The 17,772-nt window shown below is 55.0% G+C and overlaps 1 protein-coding gene across 1 annotated transcript in view; it reads left to right on the top strand.

The window, feature by feature from the left end:
• Positions 1–15,808, top strand: part of RTN4RL1 (reticulon 4 receptor like 1) — a 30,131-nt gene extending 14,323 nt beyond the window's left edge. Inside the window, exon 2 of the mRNA XM_032200787.1 lies at positions 12,589–15,808. Coding sequence (XP_032056678.1) covers positions 12,589–13,940 — 1,352 coding nt within the window. The 3' untranslated portion in view covers positions 13,941–15,808. The remainder of the gene's footprint in view (positions 1–12,588) is intronic.
• Positions 15,809–17,772: the final 1,964 nt, after the last annotated feature.

Raw genomic sequence — 17,772 nt, 5'->3', positions numbered from 1 at the left:
CACCCTAACAGGGCCACGCGGCCGTCTGGCGGTGCTTTAGGAAACCCAGTCCCCGTGAAGTTGTCTCCGTTCGGGAGCCGACAGGGCAGGCTGCCGAGGGCTCGGTATTGATAGCGACAGCTCTTCTCGCCGCCTGCGACATCGGCTGTGCCCCGTGATTGAATTACGGGGCTGTAATCCGCCTCTCTGCCGGTTGCGGTCCGTGCTGCGCGAGGCTCAGATGGTGAACTTGAGCACCATAATTTAATAAGGAGCAGGCAGGCAGCGCGCTCGGATAGCCGTCGGGATCGCTCTCCTTCTCCCCACCTCGCGATGTGCTGATTTGTGCCCGGGCGATGCCCGGATCCTGCCTGGTTGTTCTGCTCCCTACAAAGGGTCTGCAGGAGCACTGTTTTTTTTTTTTTTTTTTTTTTTTTTTTTTTTTTTTTCCTAGAGCAGGAATTCAGCGTTTTCAGCTCTTGGAGAGCCCTCGGAGCAGCGTCAGGGCCATAGGGGCAATGATGGGTTTGGTGCTTGATGCAGCTGGTGCTACCCATCGGTGCTCTGCGCCTTCGTTTCGGTCGGGATGCATCGATGGGGAGCGGGGGAACCCCATCCTGGGGGCGCATGAGACTGGAGTTTGCTCCCCAGCAAGGAGTTAAAAGTCACAATTTGCAAAGGGCTCGCGACGAGAAGGTTCAGTAGGAGGAGAAAGGCGCTAAATGAAACCTGAAAGGTTTCCCCAATAAAAGGCAGCAGGCTGAGATCGCTTTCCTGGGAGCTGGGGGATGAGGACGGTGGGCACGCAAGGCCTGCAGTGAAGGAGGGATGGAAGGAAGGAGAGGTGCAGGGCGGCTGGCAGAGGCATCTCGGGCAGCAGCAATCACCTGGAGGAGAAGTGGCTGCTCCGTGCCCTCGCTGGGGGAGCAACAGCATGTGAAAATTTTGCAGCAATTTCTTTGTAACAGCCCCGGGACGAGGCGAACGGGAGCTCAGCACTTACTGGAGGAGAAAATATCGCAGGGGAATCGAAGGAGCAGGAGCAGGGGAATGGGCAGGCCAGGAGGGTGCTCAGCCAAACATGCCTGGGAGCATCGCAGGGCCAAATCCTGCAGCCCCTGGTGCTGCTTGCGGGGGGATGCTACGCTCTCCGTGCTCACACAGGGAGGGTTTTTGGGGAGCAGCGCAAGGTGGAGATGCAGACCGAAGGCTCTGAGCAACGCTGCACCTGGAAAACTTGAATTTCATAGAATTGCTCGGAAATACGGCAAATATTTCAGCGGGAGGTGGGGGCAGCGTGGCGGGGCCGGGCAGGGGGACCCATCGGTCCTCGCTCCCCCCGCCTGCCTTCCGAGCAGGGGTGTTTAAACGCCTTTTATGTTGTGCCTCGACTGATGAAAGGCCCGAAAATGGGACTAACAAAGACGAGTTGTACTTCAGAACAAAAGAGCATGAAAGCAGCAGATGCTGTCACAGGAATAAATTGTATCAACAGCGATCAGATGGGGAAGTGAGGAGTCAGAATGGAGGTGCTCCCTCTTTCCCGTTTCCAGCGAAAATGTCTGGGTCCGTGAATTTAGCCGGAATCAGGTAGGATGAAAGGCTGTGCCTGACAAGGCATTTCAAAGCTTCTGGGAGCCTCTGGAGAAGATGTGGCCACTTGGACGGGGAATTGGAGCCCCTCAGTTTTAATGAGCATCTCAGTCGCCTTCCTTTATCCTCGTGCCAAGATCTTCCCTTTCTTTCCTTATTTTTTTTTTCTTTCCTTTTTTTTATTTTTATTTTTTAAGAGCACAAAAACCATTTCTGCTGCTTGCAATTTGTTTTAACGTCGCAAAATGTGTGTTTAAGCAACACGACGGGAGGAAGCTGAGGGTAAAAGGCTCGCTAAAGCCCGGCATGCCGCTTGCTGCCGCAAATTCCTCCCCGTGGCGCTGGGGAAGGCTCAGCACCGCCAGCCCTCAGCCAGGTTTGACGGTGGCACCGGCGTGGCTGCAGCCCTCCAGCCCTCCCCGACAGCCCTGGGAGCGCAGCGAGGCTCCTTTGGGGGCAGGGCTGTGTATTTTGGGAAAGCTGTGGCTGAGCGTCAGCGAGCAGCGCTGATTTCCCAAAGGCTGACCTCCCCCAGACCAGTCCCAGGAGGATGCTGGCAAACTGGGAGGGGGAGGAAGGGACGTTTGCTCATCTCGTGGGGAGCAGGATTGCTTCTGGAGGCTGTCGGCAGCGTGCAGAGCAAATCCTTTCATTGCACTGCGAGCAGGCACGAAGCAGCACACGAGGCCACCCCGCATCCTCACCGCTGCTGCTCCTGCTGACTCAGCACCTCCAAAAACCGGGCATCTCTGCGCCCACAGCACCCCCACCCAGCCCCAGCTGCTCCCCCGGCACAGACAGGGTGCACGCTCTCGCTGCCCGGCCGTGCCCCCTTGTCTCCAGACGGGGATATTTCTCCCCAGCGGTCCTCCTAATGCGAGCTTTAGGCTGTCTGCCTCAGCCTGCCCGTCTCCAGCAGGCACAGCTGCTCCTGGAGAGGCTCCGGTATCACCGGCACCACGGTGCACGCGTGCCAGCGCACATGTTCACCCCTCCCCGCCGCTTCCTTCTTGGGCTGCAGCTATGGTTTTTTTTCATTACATCCCCGATACATCCACCTGCTCTTTGGGGAAAAGGATTGCAGAGGCTCCGACGCCCGACTGGCACACGATGCCCTATTGCTAGCGCGGACGCGTGCCGCCGCGGATGGCTTTGTGCGGATCCCAGGTCTCTGTACCACTCACAGTAACCGTTATTACCTCGCAAAGAAGGGATCGTAGCGGGATTTATAATGGCTTACCGAGGAACAGGCTCTGATTAGCTTGAAGGGAAGGGGCTGAAGTCACGTGCGGGGCGTGCGGGGCCCCCGAGCCACAGCAGCAGCCGCTGCCCGACCAGCAGGGTCCTGCCGTGCATCCACCGGGAGCCCCACCAGGCTCAGGGGACACTGAGCCATCAGCTTTGCTTTTCCATTTGGTCCTAAGGATGTACAAAATCACCAGAGCCAGTGCTCCCTGGTGCACATTTAGGGAACTTTGGTTTCAAAGCCTCCAAATGGCCCCATTTGGTTCCCTGCCCCAGCCCCAAAGCACGCACCACCTCTCAGCAGCCTTCAGCGGCTGCGGTTTCTCTTCCAGCTCCTACGAGGACCGACTGTCACCCCAGTCCCTCCTCCCCGCTGTGGCAGGATCGCATGCAGGCTCTAATTAATAGAAATTAGAGCGCCGAGACCTTGCAGCCCCTACCCCGTAATTGCTCGGCCTCGCTGCGTTCGAGGAGCAGAGATCGGCAGCGATCTCGCCAGCCGCCGGCGATGGCAACGCATCCCGTTAACAAGTTCTTTTTATGAAGCTTTTAACGCGGCACCGGCGGGCGCTCACGTGGCGCTGGGGGTGCTCGGCACCTCCAACGAGCCCGCTCCCGGGGGTGACGTGTGCTGGGGGAATGGCGAGGCCGGGATCCGGCCCCGATGCTGGGCAGAGGCGCAGCGGGGCTATTCGCACCGCCGTGCTTTTAGCGCTCTGCTTTTCGCGAGCTTTCCGTGTGCTGGGAAAAAGTTGAGTGCGAAGCAGGAGGGGGCTCAGCCTGCACGGCCACGCACGTCCCCTGGGGACGGCTTCGGTGTCACGCACCTCGCCCCCTGACCGGGAGGGACCAAAGGCCCGGGAATGGAGCTGTTGTGCCCCTTTAGGGGTTGGGAGAGAGAGACCTGAGGCTGGCCAGCTCCAAATGACGCAATGGCTTTATTTTTGTGGGAAGAAAATGTGACAGAGCTGGCCGCTTTGATGCCCGCCTGCCAGTCTCCTTCCCCCCTGCTGCAGGCAGGATTATGTGCTGCTGAATGGGGAAGAAGGCGCATCGCGGGCTCCAATTTGCCCTCTTCTCCACAAAACGCAAGGACACGCAGTAAATGTGCAATGCAGAAAAGGCTGAAAAGGGATGAAAGGCAGCGGCCGCGACGCGGTGCGTAATTGGCTCGCCGAGCTCGGTGGCACAGGACGCGGCTGAGGTCGGGACCTCGGCAGGATCACGCGTTTGTAGGGACGATGCTCGCCCTATTAGCTATGCCAGCATAAAGACCCCGCAGAAGGGCTGTTTGCCTCTTCGTGCCTCCATTTGGCGACGTCCAGGTGAGGCTCTGCCCTGCGGAAAATCCAGCACATCCCCAAGGCCCCGCTGCCTGGGGGTGGGGAGCATGCAGCGGGCAGCAGAGAGAGGGCCTGGAAGCGGGGCAGCTGTCACTTTGCTCCTAGATCTCATGTTTGCTCTCTTCTGGCTGCGTTTCCAGTCCTAAAGAAAGCCTTCACGGGTCCTAGCCAGCTGCTGGCAAGGGGAAGGAGCGGGTGAATCTGCTTTCTCTCCGCATTAGTTTGTTCGGCGTTTGATACTGAGCTGGCTCGTGCTAATCTTGGGTGGCTTTTGTCATTTCATCTGCAATTGTTTCACTGTAAAGCACCTCAGAGATCTTGGTAGCCACAGTTTTACAAAGGATACCGTCCTTATTATGCCTGTGAATGAACTATTTTGCATTTCTGTGAATGGGAAAGAAAACTTGTCACCTCAGGACAAAAAGGGAGTGGAAGCATCTGATGATCCCCTGAGAGCCTCAGACAATCCACTAAGCTTAAGTCATCCTCCTCTATTTCTCTCTCCTCCGGGGCAATTGGAATTATTAGTCCCTTCTCAAGGACCTCAAGAGCTCCATGGCCTCTGCCAATTCCCGTCCCAGCTCTTGGCTGCTGGCGCTGCCACCAGGGCCCGATCCTACAGGGTGTCGGGGTGGCAGCTCCGGGGCCAAAGATCCTGCAGGCACAGTTCCTGCAGGATCCCCGTGGCATCCTCCGTGCTGTCCAGACCTGGAGGAGCAGAAGTATCATGGTTTTTAGTGACATCTCCCATCACAGCAGGACCCAACAGCTCCATCACCCAACCACAAACCCAAGGATGCCGCTTCCCTCCCGTGCATCAGCTCCGGGAAGATCCAAGCAGGACCTTTATGCCCAATGGGACAAGGCACAGGAGCACAAAAAGATCTCCAGCAGTAGGATTTCGATCACCCTCCCACAAATGTGGTGGTTTTCCCTCTGTGCCAAGGCACCGGAGGCACTGGAGCCTCAAACCAAATCCGCTCCCTGTGCTCGGGGGGCATTGCCGCAGCGGGAGGAGCACAGCAAAGTGGGGTTAAGTCGGGCGGATTACATGGGGGAAACACGCTCTACATTCCCTCTGCTTCTGCACAGATCCGTCCTGAAGTGAGCACTTAAATTAAACAAGTTTTTATATCCGAGCTTCCAATCCCACAGCCGCTCCCACCGCTGGCTTCTGCTCTTCCCCCTTGCCTTCAGCCCGAGCAGAGCGGGGAGGAGATGCAGCCGCCAAGAGGAGTGCTAATTAAACAGGGACTTCCATATTAGGGTACAAATCCTCTGGACCTGCACAAACCCTGCCAATTTCTGTATTTATTTATTATTTTTTCACTACAATTGTAATTTCCAGCGGTGCCTCCAGCACTGGGAGAGAGTTCAGGGGCTGCTCTCGGAGAGGATTAGCGTGCTGGAAGCATTATTGCTTTCCTTCGCTGTGAATTCAGGAGCGATTCCCTGATGGCTGCACTCTATATAGAAGTGAATCGGTGCTAATTTGTTTTTGAGGATCACACATCCACCAACACGTGAAAGACAATCCTGCCTCTCGATGTATATTTCGAGTTGGTGCTACAGCAAACAACAGAAAATAAGAAAGCAAACGAAGCCAGACCTCCCTCGCCCGGAAAGCCGGAGCTGGAAAAGAGCGGACATTTGGTTTTTTTTTTTTTGAGCTCCTGCAGCCCCTGCCGGGAGCCTTGGTTTGGCTTCGCTGCCCATGGTGGATGGCAGAGGGAGCAGAGCAGCGCGAGCTCGAGCATCCCTGGCTGGCACAGCCCTTCTGCAGGCACGGAAAGCCTAAGGGACGCCGCGTCGGACAGGATGTCAAAGAGACTGAGCATAAAAGGCTCCCTTCTCAGCAACCAGCTTCTTTTTTTTTTTTTTTTTTTTTTTTTTTTCCCTTTTAAATCATCCTCGGGTTTAACTGCGAGAGAGGAATAAATGAACTAATTGAATCTGCAGCAGCCCAGGGGCCGCACACCTGGCGGGCGAGCAGCCGCCCCGCCACCCTCGTCCCTCTCTTTGTCTGCGTGATTCAGAGGGACGCGGTCCGCAGGGAGGGATCAGCCCCGGCTGAAATGGAAGACAAAGCTATTGTTTCAAACAGAGTTATTGATTTTTACATTATTACACTATGAAATTTATGGTCTGGTTTCAAACTGCAATAGGAGTTAATGACCATGATCCAGAAACTTCCAGGTGACCTTGGCCTCGACTTTGGTGGAGGAAGGGGAATAGCTCCAGACACCGGGTCAGCAAATGTACAGTGAGCCTGTGACGTCCTAAGGGACTTGATTTTGGGGTGCCTCTGCTCCCAGCTCTGCCCTGAGCTTCGGCTTACAGCATGCTCCAGCCTGGCTGACAGCAGTGATGGAGGTGGCGATAGCTGGACCTCCTCAGCTCCAGACAACGCTTCTGCTCTTAGGCAACATCCTTCTCCTCCTGAACCCCCTGGCCAGAAGCACCGTGATGGTCTCATTGCTCCTGAGCACGCTTCTCCATCCTCCACCACCCACCCAGTGCAGCCAGGCTGATGAAGGCTTTGCTGTGCTCAGCCACCACTGGAGAAATGCGAACCACAGGGCTGCGAGGTGGCCAAAAAGCACCAGGGATGGGAGGGAACACAGCACAGGGCAAGAGGAACCCCATCAGTGGGGGTCGGGGTGGCTAACAGAGCTCTGCACCCACTAGCACAAGAGGTGCTGGTGTTACAGAGGGTGTGTAAGGGCTGCAGCATCCCCACACTAAAGCCTTTCCCTGGTTTTCCCTTTAAAAGACACCTCCCTGTGCATCTTCTGGCAGCAGCCCCTTCCCGAAGCTTTCCCTAGCAATATTCCTTCCAAATTTTCCTGCATGCGTCTTCCCTCGGGAACAGCCTCTCCACTCCCCAGCACAAGGACGCAGTTTCCAGCTGCTGCGGGAGGGTTTCTTCTCGCCGTGCCTCCTCGCTGGAATATCCCTGACGCCGCACCCCCAGCTGAAGTCGTGTGAAGCCGGTAGCCTCCAAGCTCATCTTCTGCCTCGGAGGTCATAATTGCCATTAAATCACAGCTTGCCTAACCAAATTATGCAAAACCGAAATTATCTCCAATGATTTTTATGTTGCTGAAATGTTCCAGAACTGCCGGGGTGATGACTGGGGGATTGGGAGCAGCTGTCACTCCATCAGAAACCATAACTCCAAACAGCTGGGATCTGTCAGTTATTTATGACACCGTTTGGAAAAAAAAATAAATAAATAAAATGATGAAGGTGGATGGGTGGTTGCCTCTCGACAGGCAGCTCTCTTGCCGTGACCGGTGGCTGGTGCTGCAGGGAGCGGAGGCGCCGAGGATGCCCCAGCGGCGTGGGGCGCGAGGCGGGCACGGAGACGGCTTTGCACAGAGGCTGAAAGCAAACTGCTGCTCACTGGGGAATTTGGCCTTTGTGACAGTCAGGGCAGGCTTGTTTATTTTAGCCTCTGTTTATTTTAGCAACGGGAGCGGGGGGAGAGAGGGGAGAAAAAAAAATAGGCAGCTCCTAACCACGGGTCTGACACTGCTTTGTCAAACCGTCCCAGATCTGAAGTTGCGCTCTTGGCTTGCACCCAGTGGCTGTCTCTGCTCAGGCCTCGCCTTTCATCGTCCTTCAGCTGGAATATGAAATTGTGACCATTCGAGGCTCCTTTTCCTCCCTAAAACAACAGTTTCTCTCTGTCGTGGCGTGAACATCCCATTCCGAGTTCATTCCCGAGTTTCAAAGTGTGTTTTCCCGTGGGGTCGCAGCTGTGTCTGTGTGCCCCAGTTCACTCGGGGCTGATTGAGAAAGGCTCCTTTGATAGGTACGGGGTGTGAATGGGGCAGGAAGATCTCTCCCTGTGGCTGGTTGACAGCTCCGGGCGGTGTTGCACCAGGTGCGAATTTGGCCTCAGATGAGTGTGAGTGATGAGCAAGCTCCTGCCTTTTTGATAACACAGACTGCGAGCAGAAGCCAGATGCTTTGTCCCCACTTGTAGCTTGCTCTGGTTAAGTATTATTATTTATATTATGTAGCAGCTATACATAGTGTTTTATGGCAGTAAAGATCCATAAATCAGCAGCCAGAAGACGAGGGCTTTGCTCTAAAGAGCTTATAAATCTAACAGCCTGAGCAGAACCGGTAATGGACACAGCGAGCAGTCGGACAAGTCGCGTGTAGACAGGAGCTAAGATAGGGCTCCCCAAGCAGATGGCGTTTTAGGAGAGATTTGAGAGAGAAGCAACCTGCTCCATCCCAGAGACCAGATCCTGCTGGAGAACCAGGCGGGCCGTGACCCACATAGCTTGCCGGGTGGAGAGGCGAGAACGTGGTGCTGAGAAAAGCAGCAAACAAAGCCAGCGGGCGAGGGCTGCGCCTCGGGGGCTCCGTGAGCACCAGTGACCCCGCTGGGGCCAGAGCATCCCTTCTTCTCCTAGGTCCTAGCTGAGGACTCCTAATGAAAATACACAGCGTTGCATCTCTAAATAAACCCCGACAGCCCTGCGAGACGCAGCAAAGCATTAAAACACTTACAATGCAAGAAAACACCCGGCACAGGTACAGCCCTGCGGTGCGGTGGGGACAGGCTGTACGCGGCGCCGAGCCGCAGCCAGCATCCCCGTGGTGCTGAGGGATGTGCTGCAGCCACTGGAAGCTGCCCCCGTGATCCCGGGTACCAACCCAGCCTTTCTCCTCTCCTCTCTCCTCCTGCACTGGCACCGGTGTGGGGAGGAAGGTGGGCAGGGCTGGGCGGCACGGGGAGGTTTGCTGCGTCTGGACGAGCGCACTGTCTCCGGGCGTCTGCATTCTTCTGGCCGTTTCAGCTCCTGCACAAATTGAGGCTTCACGCTAAATGCATTACGCTGTATAACAATTAATCCCGCGCTGCATATAGAAAGTCCTTACTCATCAATAATGCATTCGGGAGGAGTGATTTTCACTCTCAGTAATAAGGCTAAGACAATGGAAACAAGCAGGTAATGGAGAACATTTATAATGATGTTAATCTAATAATGAGCATAATGCTGTTAAAAGTAAGACTGCAAACTGGACACATCCAAAGATAAATTATTTCAAGCATTCATTAACTAATGCCTAATTAATGCCCAATTAGAGAGATGCTGCATGGGAAATGGTTTGGACAGCTCGATGAATTCATTCCCATCACTAAAGCCTCAGCCAGGAGCAGGAGGATGCAGAAGGACACCGCGAGCCGGGTGACACAGCGCGTGGCAGTGGGAGAGCGCCAGGAGATAAACACACCCGTGCTGGTTTTATCCGTGTCAGCAGTGCCTTGCTTCTATTCACTGGGCTGGCAGGTTTCTGCAGGATTTTTCCGTGCCGCTTTTGAAGCTCGCCCTCCCCGGTGAGCGCCGCCGCGCCTGCCGGTGCCCCTCCACCTGCCTCGCAACCTTTACAAGATGCAGTCAGGAGGTTTGCGCCAGCAATAGCGAGCGTGGTGAGCCGGCTGGGATCGGACTCTGGGGGAGCAAAGCACAAAAAGGACAGGGGCATTGTCCCCATGGGGATGGTCCCACCGATGGTGGCTGCAGAGACTGAGGTGCCCCCAGCCACCTTGGCCATTGACCTCCTGGGGCCAGCTTGGCTGTTTGGTTCAAGGGGTCTCATCCCCACGTCTAAACTTTGACCAAAACCCAGCCATCTCAGAGCAGCTTCTCATGGCAGGAGACAATTGTCAGTTTTTATGGGCTGGGAGAGACTCATCCTTGAAGAGACCACGTGCCCTGAGCGCATCCACCAAGGAGGTTTCCTCTTTCCTTTCTTTGCCCACCTAATTATGACTTTTTCTGAGCATCCTTCCTTTTCCTGTTTCCACATTCTCTTTATCCCTGGGATGCAGTGTGTAGGCAGAACGAAACCTCTGCCTTTTCCCTTTTCTCCCCACCATCATACTCTTGGGAAGAGGAGAGCCAGCAGCACACCAGAAACGACCACCCCACTGCCACCACCAACAGCAGGAGTCAGCTCCTTTTCCAGAGGAACTTCAGCCATTAACTCAGGATCACCGGATAACGAAAGAGATGGGCTCAGCGTCCTCTGACCTTCTCCTCCAGAGCCATCGGGCGCTGAGAAGCTCCACGCTCCCTTTTCAGCGGTGTTTTACACCCTGGCCTCTTTGGTCCATCACCAGGCATCGCTACCAGCCGCCTGTCATCACCGCCTAGACGTGAAATTTGGGATGCTACGCGATCCCTGCCCGGCTCCTCCTCCCGCCGGTAATCCTGTTAGCCTGGCAACTATCGTGTCACGGAACAGCGCATAAAACCGGCGTTTGGAAGCAATATGTAATCTTCCAACCTGCTGCTCATAGCTGGGAGATGGTTTATTGATTCAGACCCTTGTGATTTGGTATTTGCAATAACAGACTCTGCATGTGGGAGATCGTCACCGTGCCTGTGCCTGGCAGGATTTTACTAATAAACATAAGAGCTACACCAGTCTTTGTAGTTCGGTGTCACCGAGGTGAAGCGGGGAATATAAAGCTGTCCCACCTCAGCAAAGCACCTCCGTGGGTAAAAAGAAGAAAAAAAAAAAAAAAAAAAGACAGCAGAAAGTGTTTCTGCACCTATCTGTGACTGTAGCTTTATCCTGATGATTGTTATCTGGGGATCGGGTAATCAGAACATCCCCGGGGGGCTGCTGTTCCCGAGGCTGTGTGCCAGGAGCTGCGGCGAGGGCTCCTGCTCGGCGGGGAGCGCGGGGCAGCCGCAGCCGGCACCCCGTGAGGAGCTGGCCCGAGCCACCAGCACGGCCCCTTTCTCATCGTGAACGCATGCCAGCGAAGCCAAAACGCCACGGCGGTGACTTGGAGAATGTTCCTTTCCCTACACAGCCGTAGGAGTTGTCGCGAATTAAGCGCTCCTGGCTCCAGCCCTGTGTTGGCAGCGGCGCAGGGATGAGCCATCCCTCCCGCAGCCGGCACTTCGTTGCTGCAGGGCAGAGCCTGCAGGAAGCCCCCGTCCCCATCCCAGCACAGGCTTGGTCCAACACTTTGGCTGGCGATGCCGTCTTCTTAGAAAAAAAATAATACAGCGGTATGGTCAGAGGCGACTGTCTCTCCCCGGTAATTTATGAGAGTCTGAATAACCCAGTTTTATCTAAAAACGTGACGGATTTGCATTGAAAGAATGGACCCAGATGGACAGGTCACCTGCTGTTAGCTACCCAGTAACAGATCTCCGTACCAGGCAAAAGGCAACGCCAACGAGAGAGTTATATTTCAAACAACATTAATAAAAAACCAGTGAGGCTTTTTGCCTCCCACTCATACTCAGCTGTAGGCGCTTGAAAAGAGGGACTGTGAAAGCCCAAGGGGCCCAGCACCACAGCCGATCTGGTGGTAACGACATGGAGTAATTAGAGGTGAACTCCACTTCCACTCTTGTTTTTCAGATTATTACAAGCAAATCACAGTGCAGGGACTCTGGGGTAGGATGGCACTGGCAGCTGTACGCCGCTCTCATTTTACTCCTTTCTCCCATGAAGTCCAGAGGCAGAATTCATTAGACATGAGCAAATTTTGTGTGTAAGAGGAAAAGCAGATCTAGGAGGAAATCTGAATGAGAAATGACAGGCTGGTGCAATGAGTCTGAAAAGCCACTCCGCGCAGAAGGAATAGCCTGAAAGCAGGCATGGTGCGAGGAGTGGGAGCGCGCTGGGAACTGGGCGGCGTTGCCGGCGCTCCGAGCGGAGCCGAGGGAGGGGATGATTACTGCCTTGCTTGCTTCTTGTGCTCCGCAGCGAGCACGCCCTGGTCACGGGCACATCCTGCGTGTAGCATTAGGAGATGCAATCTGCTTTGCCACAGGACACCTATTTTTAAAAAATATGCCTGAGCACCCGCTTCTAAACTGAGTGCTCAGCTCAGCCGTTCCCACCGGCTGCCGACAGCACATCTGAGAATTGCTCCTTGCTTGGGGCACGTGCCGGTGCCGAACAGGCCATGAGGGGCACGGCTGTGGCTATGGGAGGGCATGGAGAGCAGCCCCTCTCCTGCAGGAGGGCTGGGGTGTGCCATGCAGGTGCATGGCATGGATGTATTTTGGGGTGAATCATTGGGGATTTCAACAGCTGTGTGCCAGAAGTATGGGCTATTTGAGAAAGGGATTAGAGGAGCTCCCCTAGCTGCCCCACCTGCCTGCAGCCACGGGCTGCGCCGCGTGCATCGCCAGCGACGATTCCCCTGAGAAAGCGTCATCTGCCCGGCTCGGCCGGCAATGCGTGACTCAGGCAGGCGGCGCGAGGAGGGAGGAAGCTTTCCATAGATCCCACCCAAAAAAGCACCGCGTGCGGTGAGCCCACTCGTTGCGGTCGCAGCCGTTTCCACGGCTCAGTCGCGAGCGGCATGAATCGGGCGCGGGTTTCGGCAGGAGGGATGCCCCCCCTGACGCCGCTCTCCCCTCTCTCCGAACAGGGGCCCTCGCGGAGCTGCTGCTGGTGCTGCTGGGGCTGAAGGTCCACGGGGCCGCGGGCTGCCCCACCGACTGCGTCTGCTACCCCTCGCCCATGACCGTCAGCTGCCAGGCCCACAACTTCGTCACCATCCCCGAGGGCATCCCCGAGGACAGCGAGAGGATCTTCCTGCAGAACAACCAGATCACCCTGCTGCTGCGGGGCCACTTCAGCCCCTCCATGGTCACCCTCTGGATCTACTCCAACAACATCACCTTCATCGACCCCAACACCTTCGAGGGGTTCGTCAACCTGGAGGAGCTGGACCTGGGGGATAACCGCTACCTAAGGGCTTTGGCGGCGGACACTTTCCAAGGGCTGGTGAAACTCCACGCCTTGTATCTGTACAAGTGCGGGCTGAGCTCTCTCCCCAGTGGGATATTTGGCGGCCTCCACAACCTGCAATACCTTTACTTGCAAGACAACCACATCGAGTTCCTTCAGGACGATATTTTTGTTGACTTGGTTAACCTCAGCCATCTTTTTCTCCATGGAAACAAGCTCTGGAGCCTCCATCAGAACACATTCAGGGGACTAATAAACCTGGATAGGCTGCTCATCCATCAGAATCAGCTGCAGTGGGTTCACAGGCGGGCTTTCCACGACCTTCGGCGACTGACCACCCTGTTCCTCTTCAACAACAGCCTCTCGGAGCTGCAGGGGGACTGCCTGGCCCACCTGGGAGCCCTGGAGTTCCTCAGGCTGAACGGGAACCCCTGGAGCTGCGACTGCAAGGCCCGCTCGCTCTGGGAGTGGCTGCACCGCTTCAAGGGCTCCAGCTCCAGCGTCATCTGCGAGTCCCCCGAGCGGATGCACGGCAAGGACCTAAAGGTGCTGAGGGCCGAAGACTTTAGGAACTGTTCGGGCTCGGAGTCGCTCCACCAGATCAAAACACACACTTTCTCGGCAGCAGACAGAGGAGCCTCCAAAGCCCACCACCCCCACCACTCCTCCAAGGAGAAGGGCGGCGAGCGAGGGGCCGAGAAGGGTTTGCACAGCAGCCAGCCCGCACCCCGGCCGGGCTCGCGCCGCCCCGGCAAGAACTGCACCAGCCACAAAGGCCGCAACCGAACCCTTAAGCCGGTGTCGCTGGGGCCGCGGAAAAGCGAGCACGAGGTCCACGACTACGTGCCCGACTATCAGCACAAATTCAGCTTCGGCGTGATGCCCACGGGCCCCCCGAGACGCAAGGGTAAGTGCACCCGGCGGACGCCCATCCGCGCCCCCAGCGGGGTGCAGCAGGCGGCCGGCAGCGCGGCCCTCGAGGCCTCGCGCCTGGTTTTTGTGCTGCTGCTAGCGGCCGTCATGCGCTGAGCCCGGCTGCGGCGGAGCGGATCTGCACTGCCACCCACCTACAACGGACCAGAGTTTCTTTTCTTCTTCTTTTTTTGGACGTGGAGAATCGGGGCCCCGCCGAGGGAAGGCCGGCGGCCTGCGGGCGCGGGCGGCAGCGGGCGCGGGCGGCAGGAGCGGGTTGAAAGGCGTTGTCGCGCGGTGGCACCATCAGCCGAGCCCTGCACCGGGAGAAAAATAAAAAAAAAAAAAGCCAACCTTACACAACCGGATAACGGGGACGGCGGCCAGCCTGCCGGCAACGTCAGCCGGACAACTGGAAACTTGTGAAATCCTGTTAATTTGAGAGTGCGCCGAGTGACCCCGCCAATTACCGCAAGGAACATAATTGCTGTAAAAAACGATCACCAATTAAGCCTACACTGTTTCTCTGAAAGTGAGTGCAAGGACACTTATTCTCATGTAATAAGGACATTGGTTCTCCCACGTTTTAGCCCTTTTGGCTCCAAACCCACAGGCCAAAGTTGGCTGGAAATCTCTTAGAAGACAATCTCAAAACCCTGAATATCTCAGGCATTACAGCAGAACAGGGCTTGCCTGCTGGGCTTGGAGTAGCCAACTACCAAAGGAAAGACTGGTTAGAGGTGGAATAAATAAAAAAAAAATAAAATAAAAAAAAACACACACACAAAGAAAACAAACTTAAAGAAATGAAGTACCTGCAAGGAGGTGCGTTTTTTTGTAACCGTGTTCACACATCTGAAAAGCAAACCCAACAAATGCACAGGCCCCCTTCCCCTCAATTATCCATATGTATGTCTTATAATGTTTATAAACTATATGGAAACTATATCTTCAGAACTAAGGATTGTATTGTTGAATTTATAGCAGAACAGTATATCCTTTTCTCAAGACCACAAACGGCAGCAGTGCCTACAGATGCTGAAAGCCATCCGGCAGCCTCAGTGCGCGCGGGGGACCAATGTTCTTAGCAATTTAGAGCACTAAACTCTGGGAGGGGTCTGGGGGGGTAGTATGCAATGCAACAAAGTCCATATACAGAGAGCCAAAGCTCACCCTTAATGTCCTAATTTGTAAGAAGGGGGAGAGGGAGGTGGATTAGCGGCGCCTGGTCCCGATGCACGCAGCCACGGAGCTCTGCCTCGGGAAAGCGCCGCGAGCCCCAGGGCGGTGAGGGGCTGGGGGCTTCCAGAGGTGTCGGTCGTGTGAGGACCTTTATAGCTGGCCTAAGGTTTTCACTCGGGCAGCAGGTTTGTGGGCTGCAGGTGGCCCTGAAAGCATCAGGAGCAGGGATTTTTTTTCTTAAAAGGAATGGGTCAGGCCATGGGGAGAGCCAAGAGAAGTGGGAAAGCGCAAGGAGCGCGGGACCTGCGAGAAGCACGGTGCCCAGCGTTTCTGGTCCGCAGTGGGAAAGAGGAAGGCCCAAGAAAGCCATGGGAAGGGGTCGTGGCCAGCTGAAGGATGGGAAGAAGGGCTGCGCATTCCTCTTGTCCTGAGTTAAGCCCCGCAGCCGATGCCAGGTCGGGATGTTCTCGGTGTTCGGAACGTGCTCGGTGTTCGGGATGCGGTCGGTAGTCGGGATGCACTTGGTGTTCGGGATGTGCTCGGTGTTTGGGAGGTGCTTGGTGGTCAGAATGTGCTCGGTGGTCGGGATGTGCTCGGTGGTCGGGATTTGCTCGGTGGTCAGGATGCTCTCGCTGGCCTGCTTCGTGGCCACGGCAGAGCCGCCGGCGGCACCCAGCGCAGCCCGCGGGTGCTGCCTGAATTCTGCAGTCGGTGTTAATTCCCTGTCAGCGTGGATATGCAAGACAAAACAGACACTGAGGTTAACGAAACAAGGGAAATAAAAGTGATCTTGGACAAGAAAAGGCTGCTTTTCATTTTGTTACGATATCCCAGCTGGGGAGGGGGGCACTTTTCCAGCATGCAGCTCCCAGTGGCTCTGGGAACAAGTCCCATTCTATGGTGTGGGTGCCACATGGTTAAGCCCACATCTCCTTCCCTGTGCCCCTAAAATGGTCCTGAGTGGGGAGGGGGCATTTCCACAGCACCAGCTCTCCTGGAGGGATCTGGAAATGCAGAGGGAAGCTCCCAAGCAGAAGAGGAATTTTCCCTGCCATGCTTCATGAGGAGCAGCTCAGTGCTTGGGGAGGAGCGGTGTCGCTGCCCCTCTCCTCGCACAGCACCCCACAAGTGGGGCCGGGCTGGGTGGGATGCTCCGGGTGGGAATACAGCTCCTGGGGAACAGCAGGAGGGACTTGGGGAGGAGGAAGGGAGGTTACTTCATCAAGCCCTCTCTGTTCCAACTCCTATCCAAACTTCTCCGTCTACAGGGCTCTAAACCTCCACTAAAGGGATGTCCAATGCAGCCAGAACAAATAATCCGTGATCCGAAATAGCTCCCTCACGTCCTACTCTCTATAACCAATAGCAACTGAATGAGTCTGGCACTGTCCCTTAGAAGTGGAGAATGTTGTTATGTTGGTTATTTCGTTTCATACTCTGGAAATCAAAGCTCTCTGAGGGAGAATGAAGAGGAGAAGCACTTTATTAATTTTTTTTTAAGTCTCTGTATAACTCCTGTAATATAGGAGTGAAATGTCAGCACAGGAGATGCTAATGTTTTATAAATGATTTGGGTGCAGCAGGCACGATGGATAGTCTTTGAGATGAATTATATTAGAACAGACTACGCCTGGCTCAAAACCATAATTGTATTTTTAGTATCTTTTCCTTTAACATGTAGGAAAAATAAAGGCAACTCCACGGTGTATTACAAGCCTTGTCAATCAAGCACTCTAACTCCTAGCAATAAAGGCTACTGTTTAAAAACCAGAAGGGAGACGTGATACACTGCTAAATAGGAGGTGTCACTTGACACAGACTACAGGTTTCTGATGTTCCTCCTGCCTTCCCTTTGCCACCACCCCTCCCTGCGCCCATTCTTCCTCGACAACTGCAGCTCTTTGAGGATAAACTAAATTTTTATGGCATGCTCTGACACTTTGCCTCAACAGCTACCTTCCCATACACGTGGTGTGGCTCCACCACGGCCCCGCTCGGCTCCCGTGCGTGCCTCACGATCCTTTCATACAGCATGTCTTCATGCATTTTGAATGTTGCTCTGAGGCTGGAAGAAATCCCCTTTTCTCCCAAGCAGCACTCCTGCAACCCCAAAGCGTGCATCCCTTTGGACAAGGGGATAACCACGGAGCCAGAGCCGGGCTGAGGCTCTTGCAAGAGGCAGATGCGCTTCTCCTTGGGCACAAACCCAAATCCTCCCTGCTTGCAGCTCTCCCCGTGCTGCCCTGGACATAGTCCTTCATATTGAGGGGGAAAGAAGGGATTTCCTTGGCAAGCAAACCTTTGGCCAGGCCACGATTCCCCTCCCTTGGTCCAGGCAGACAGGCTGAGCTGTGTTCAGGCACTGCTTCCCTTTCTGTTCGCTGTGCTGGGGACAAGACGAGGCCCTTGCAGCGTGCCTGCCTCCCCTTTTCTATTTGGTTGTGTCGGTGAGCTTTAACGCTCTAACTTTGGGCTGTTCATGCAAATCCTTTCCATAAAAAAAAATAATAAAAAAAAATAAATGAAAGAGAACCCAGAAGAGACCCCACACTGTGCCTCTGGAAACTCGCTCACGGCTGCAGAATCCCGTTTCCTGAGTCAGAGCCAATTTTCTATCCATTGTACCACTTTTCCACAGTTTCATCCTGTAATTGCTAATACAGAGCTTTTCCTACATGCTTTGAAAACACAAAGCACATGACACTGCGTCTCTTGTCCTCCCAGGCAGAATGAAAACCAAGCACCTCTCGGATGCTGAGAATAAATG

The sequence above is a fragment of the Aythya fuligula genome, chromosome 20 (genome assembly GCF_009819795.1).
Source record: "Aythya fuligula isolate bAytFul2 chromosome 20, bAytFul2.pri, whole genome shotgun sequence".
In the NCBI taxonomy this organism is placed as follows: Eukaryota; Metazoa; Chordata; class Aves; order Anseriformes; family Anatidae; genus Aythya; species Aythya fuligula.
Note: the sequence above shows the minus strand (reverse complement) of the source record. Positions and strands in the feature narration are given on the sequence as shown.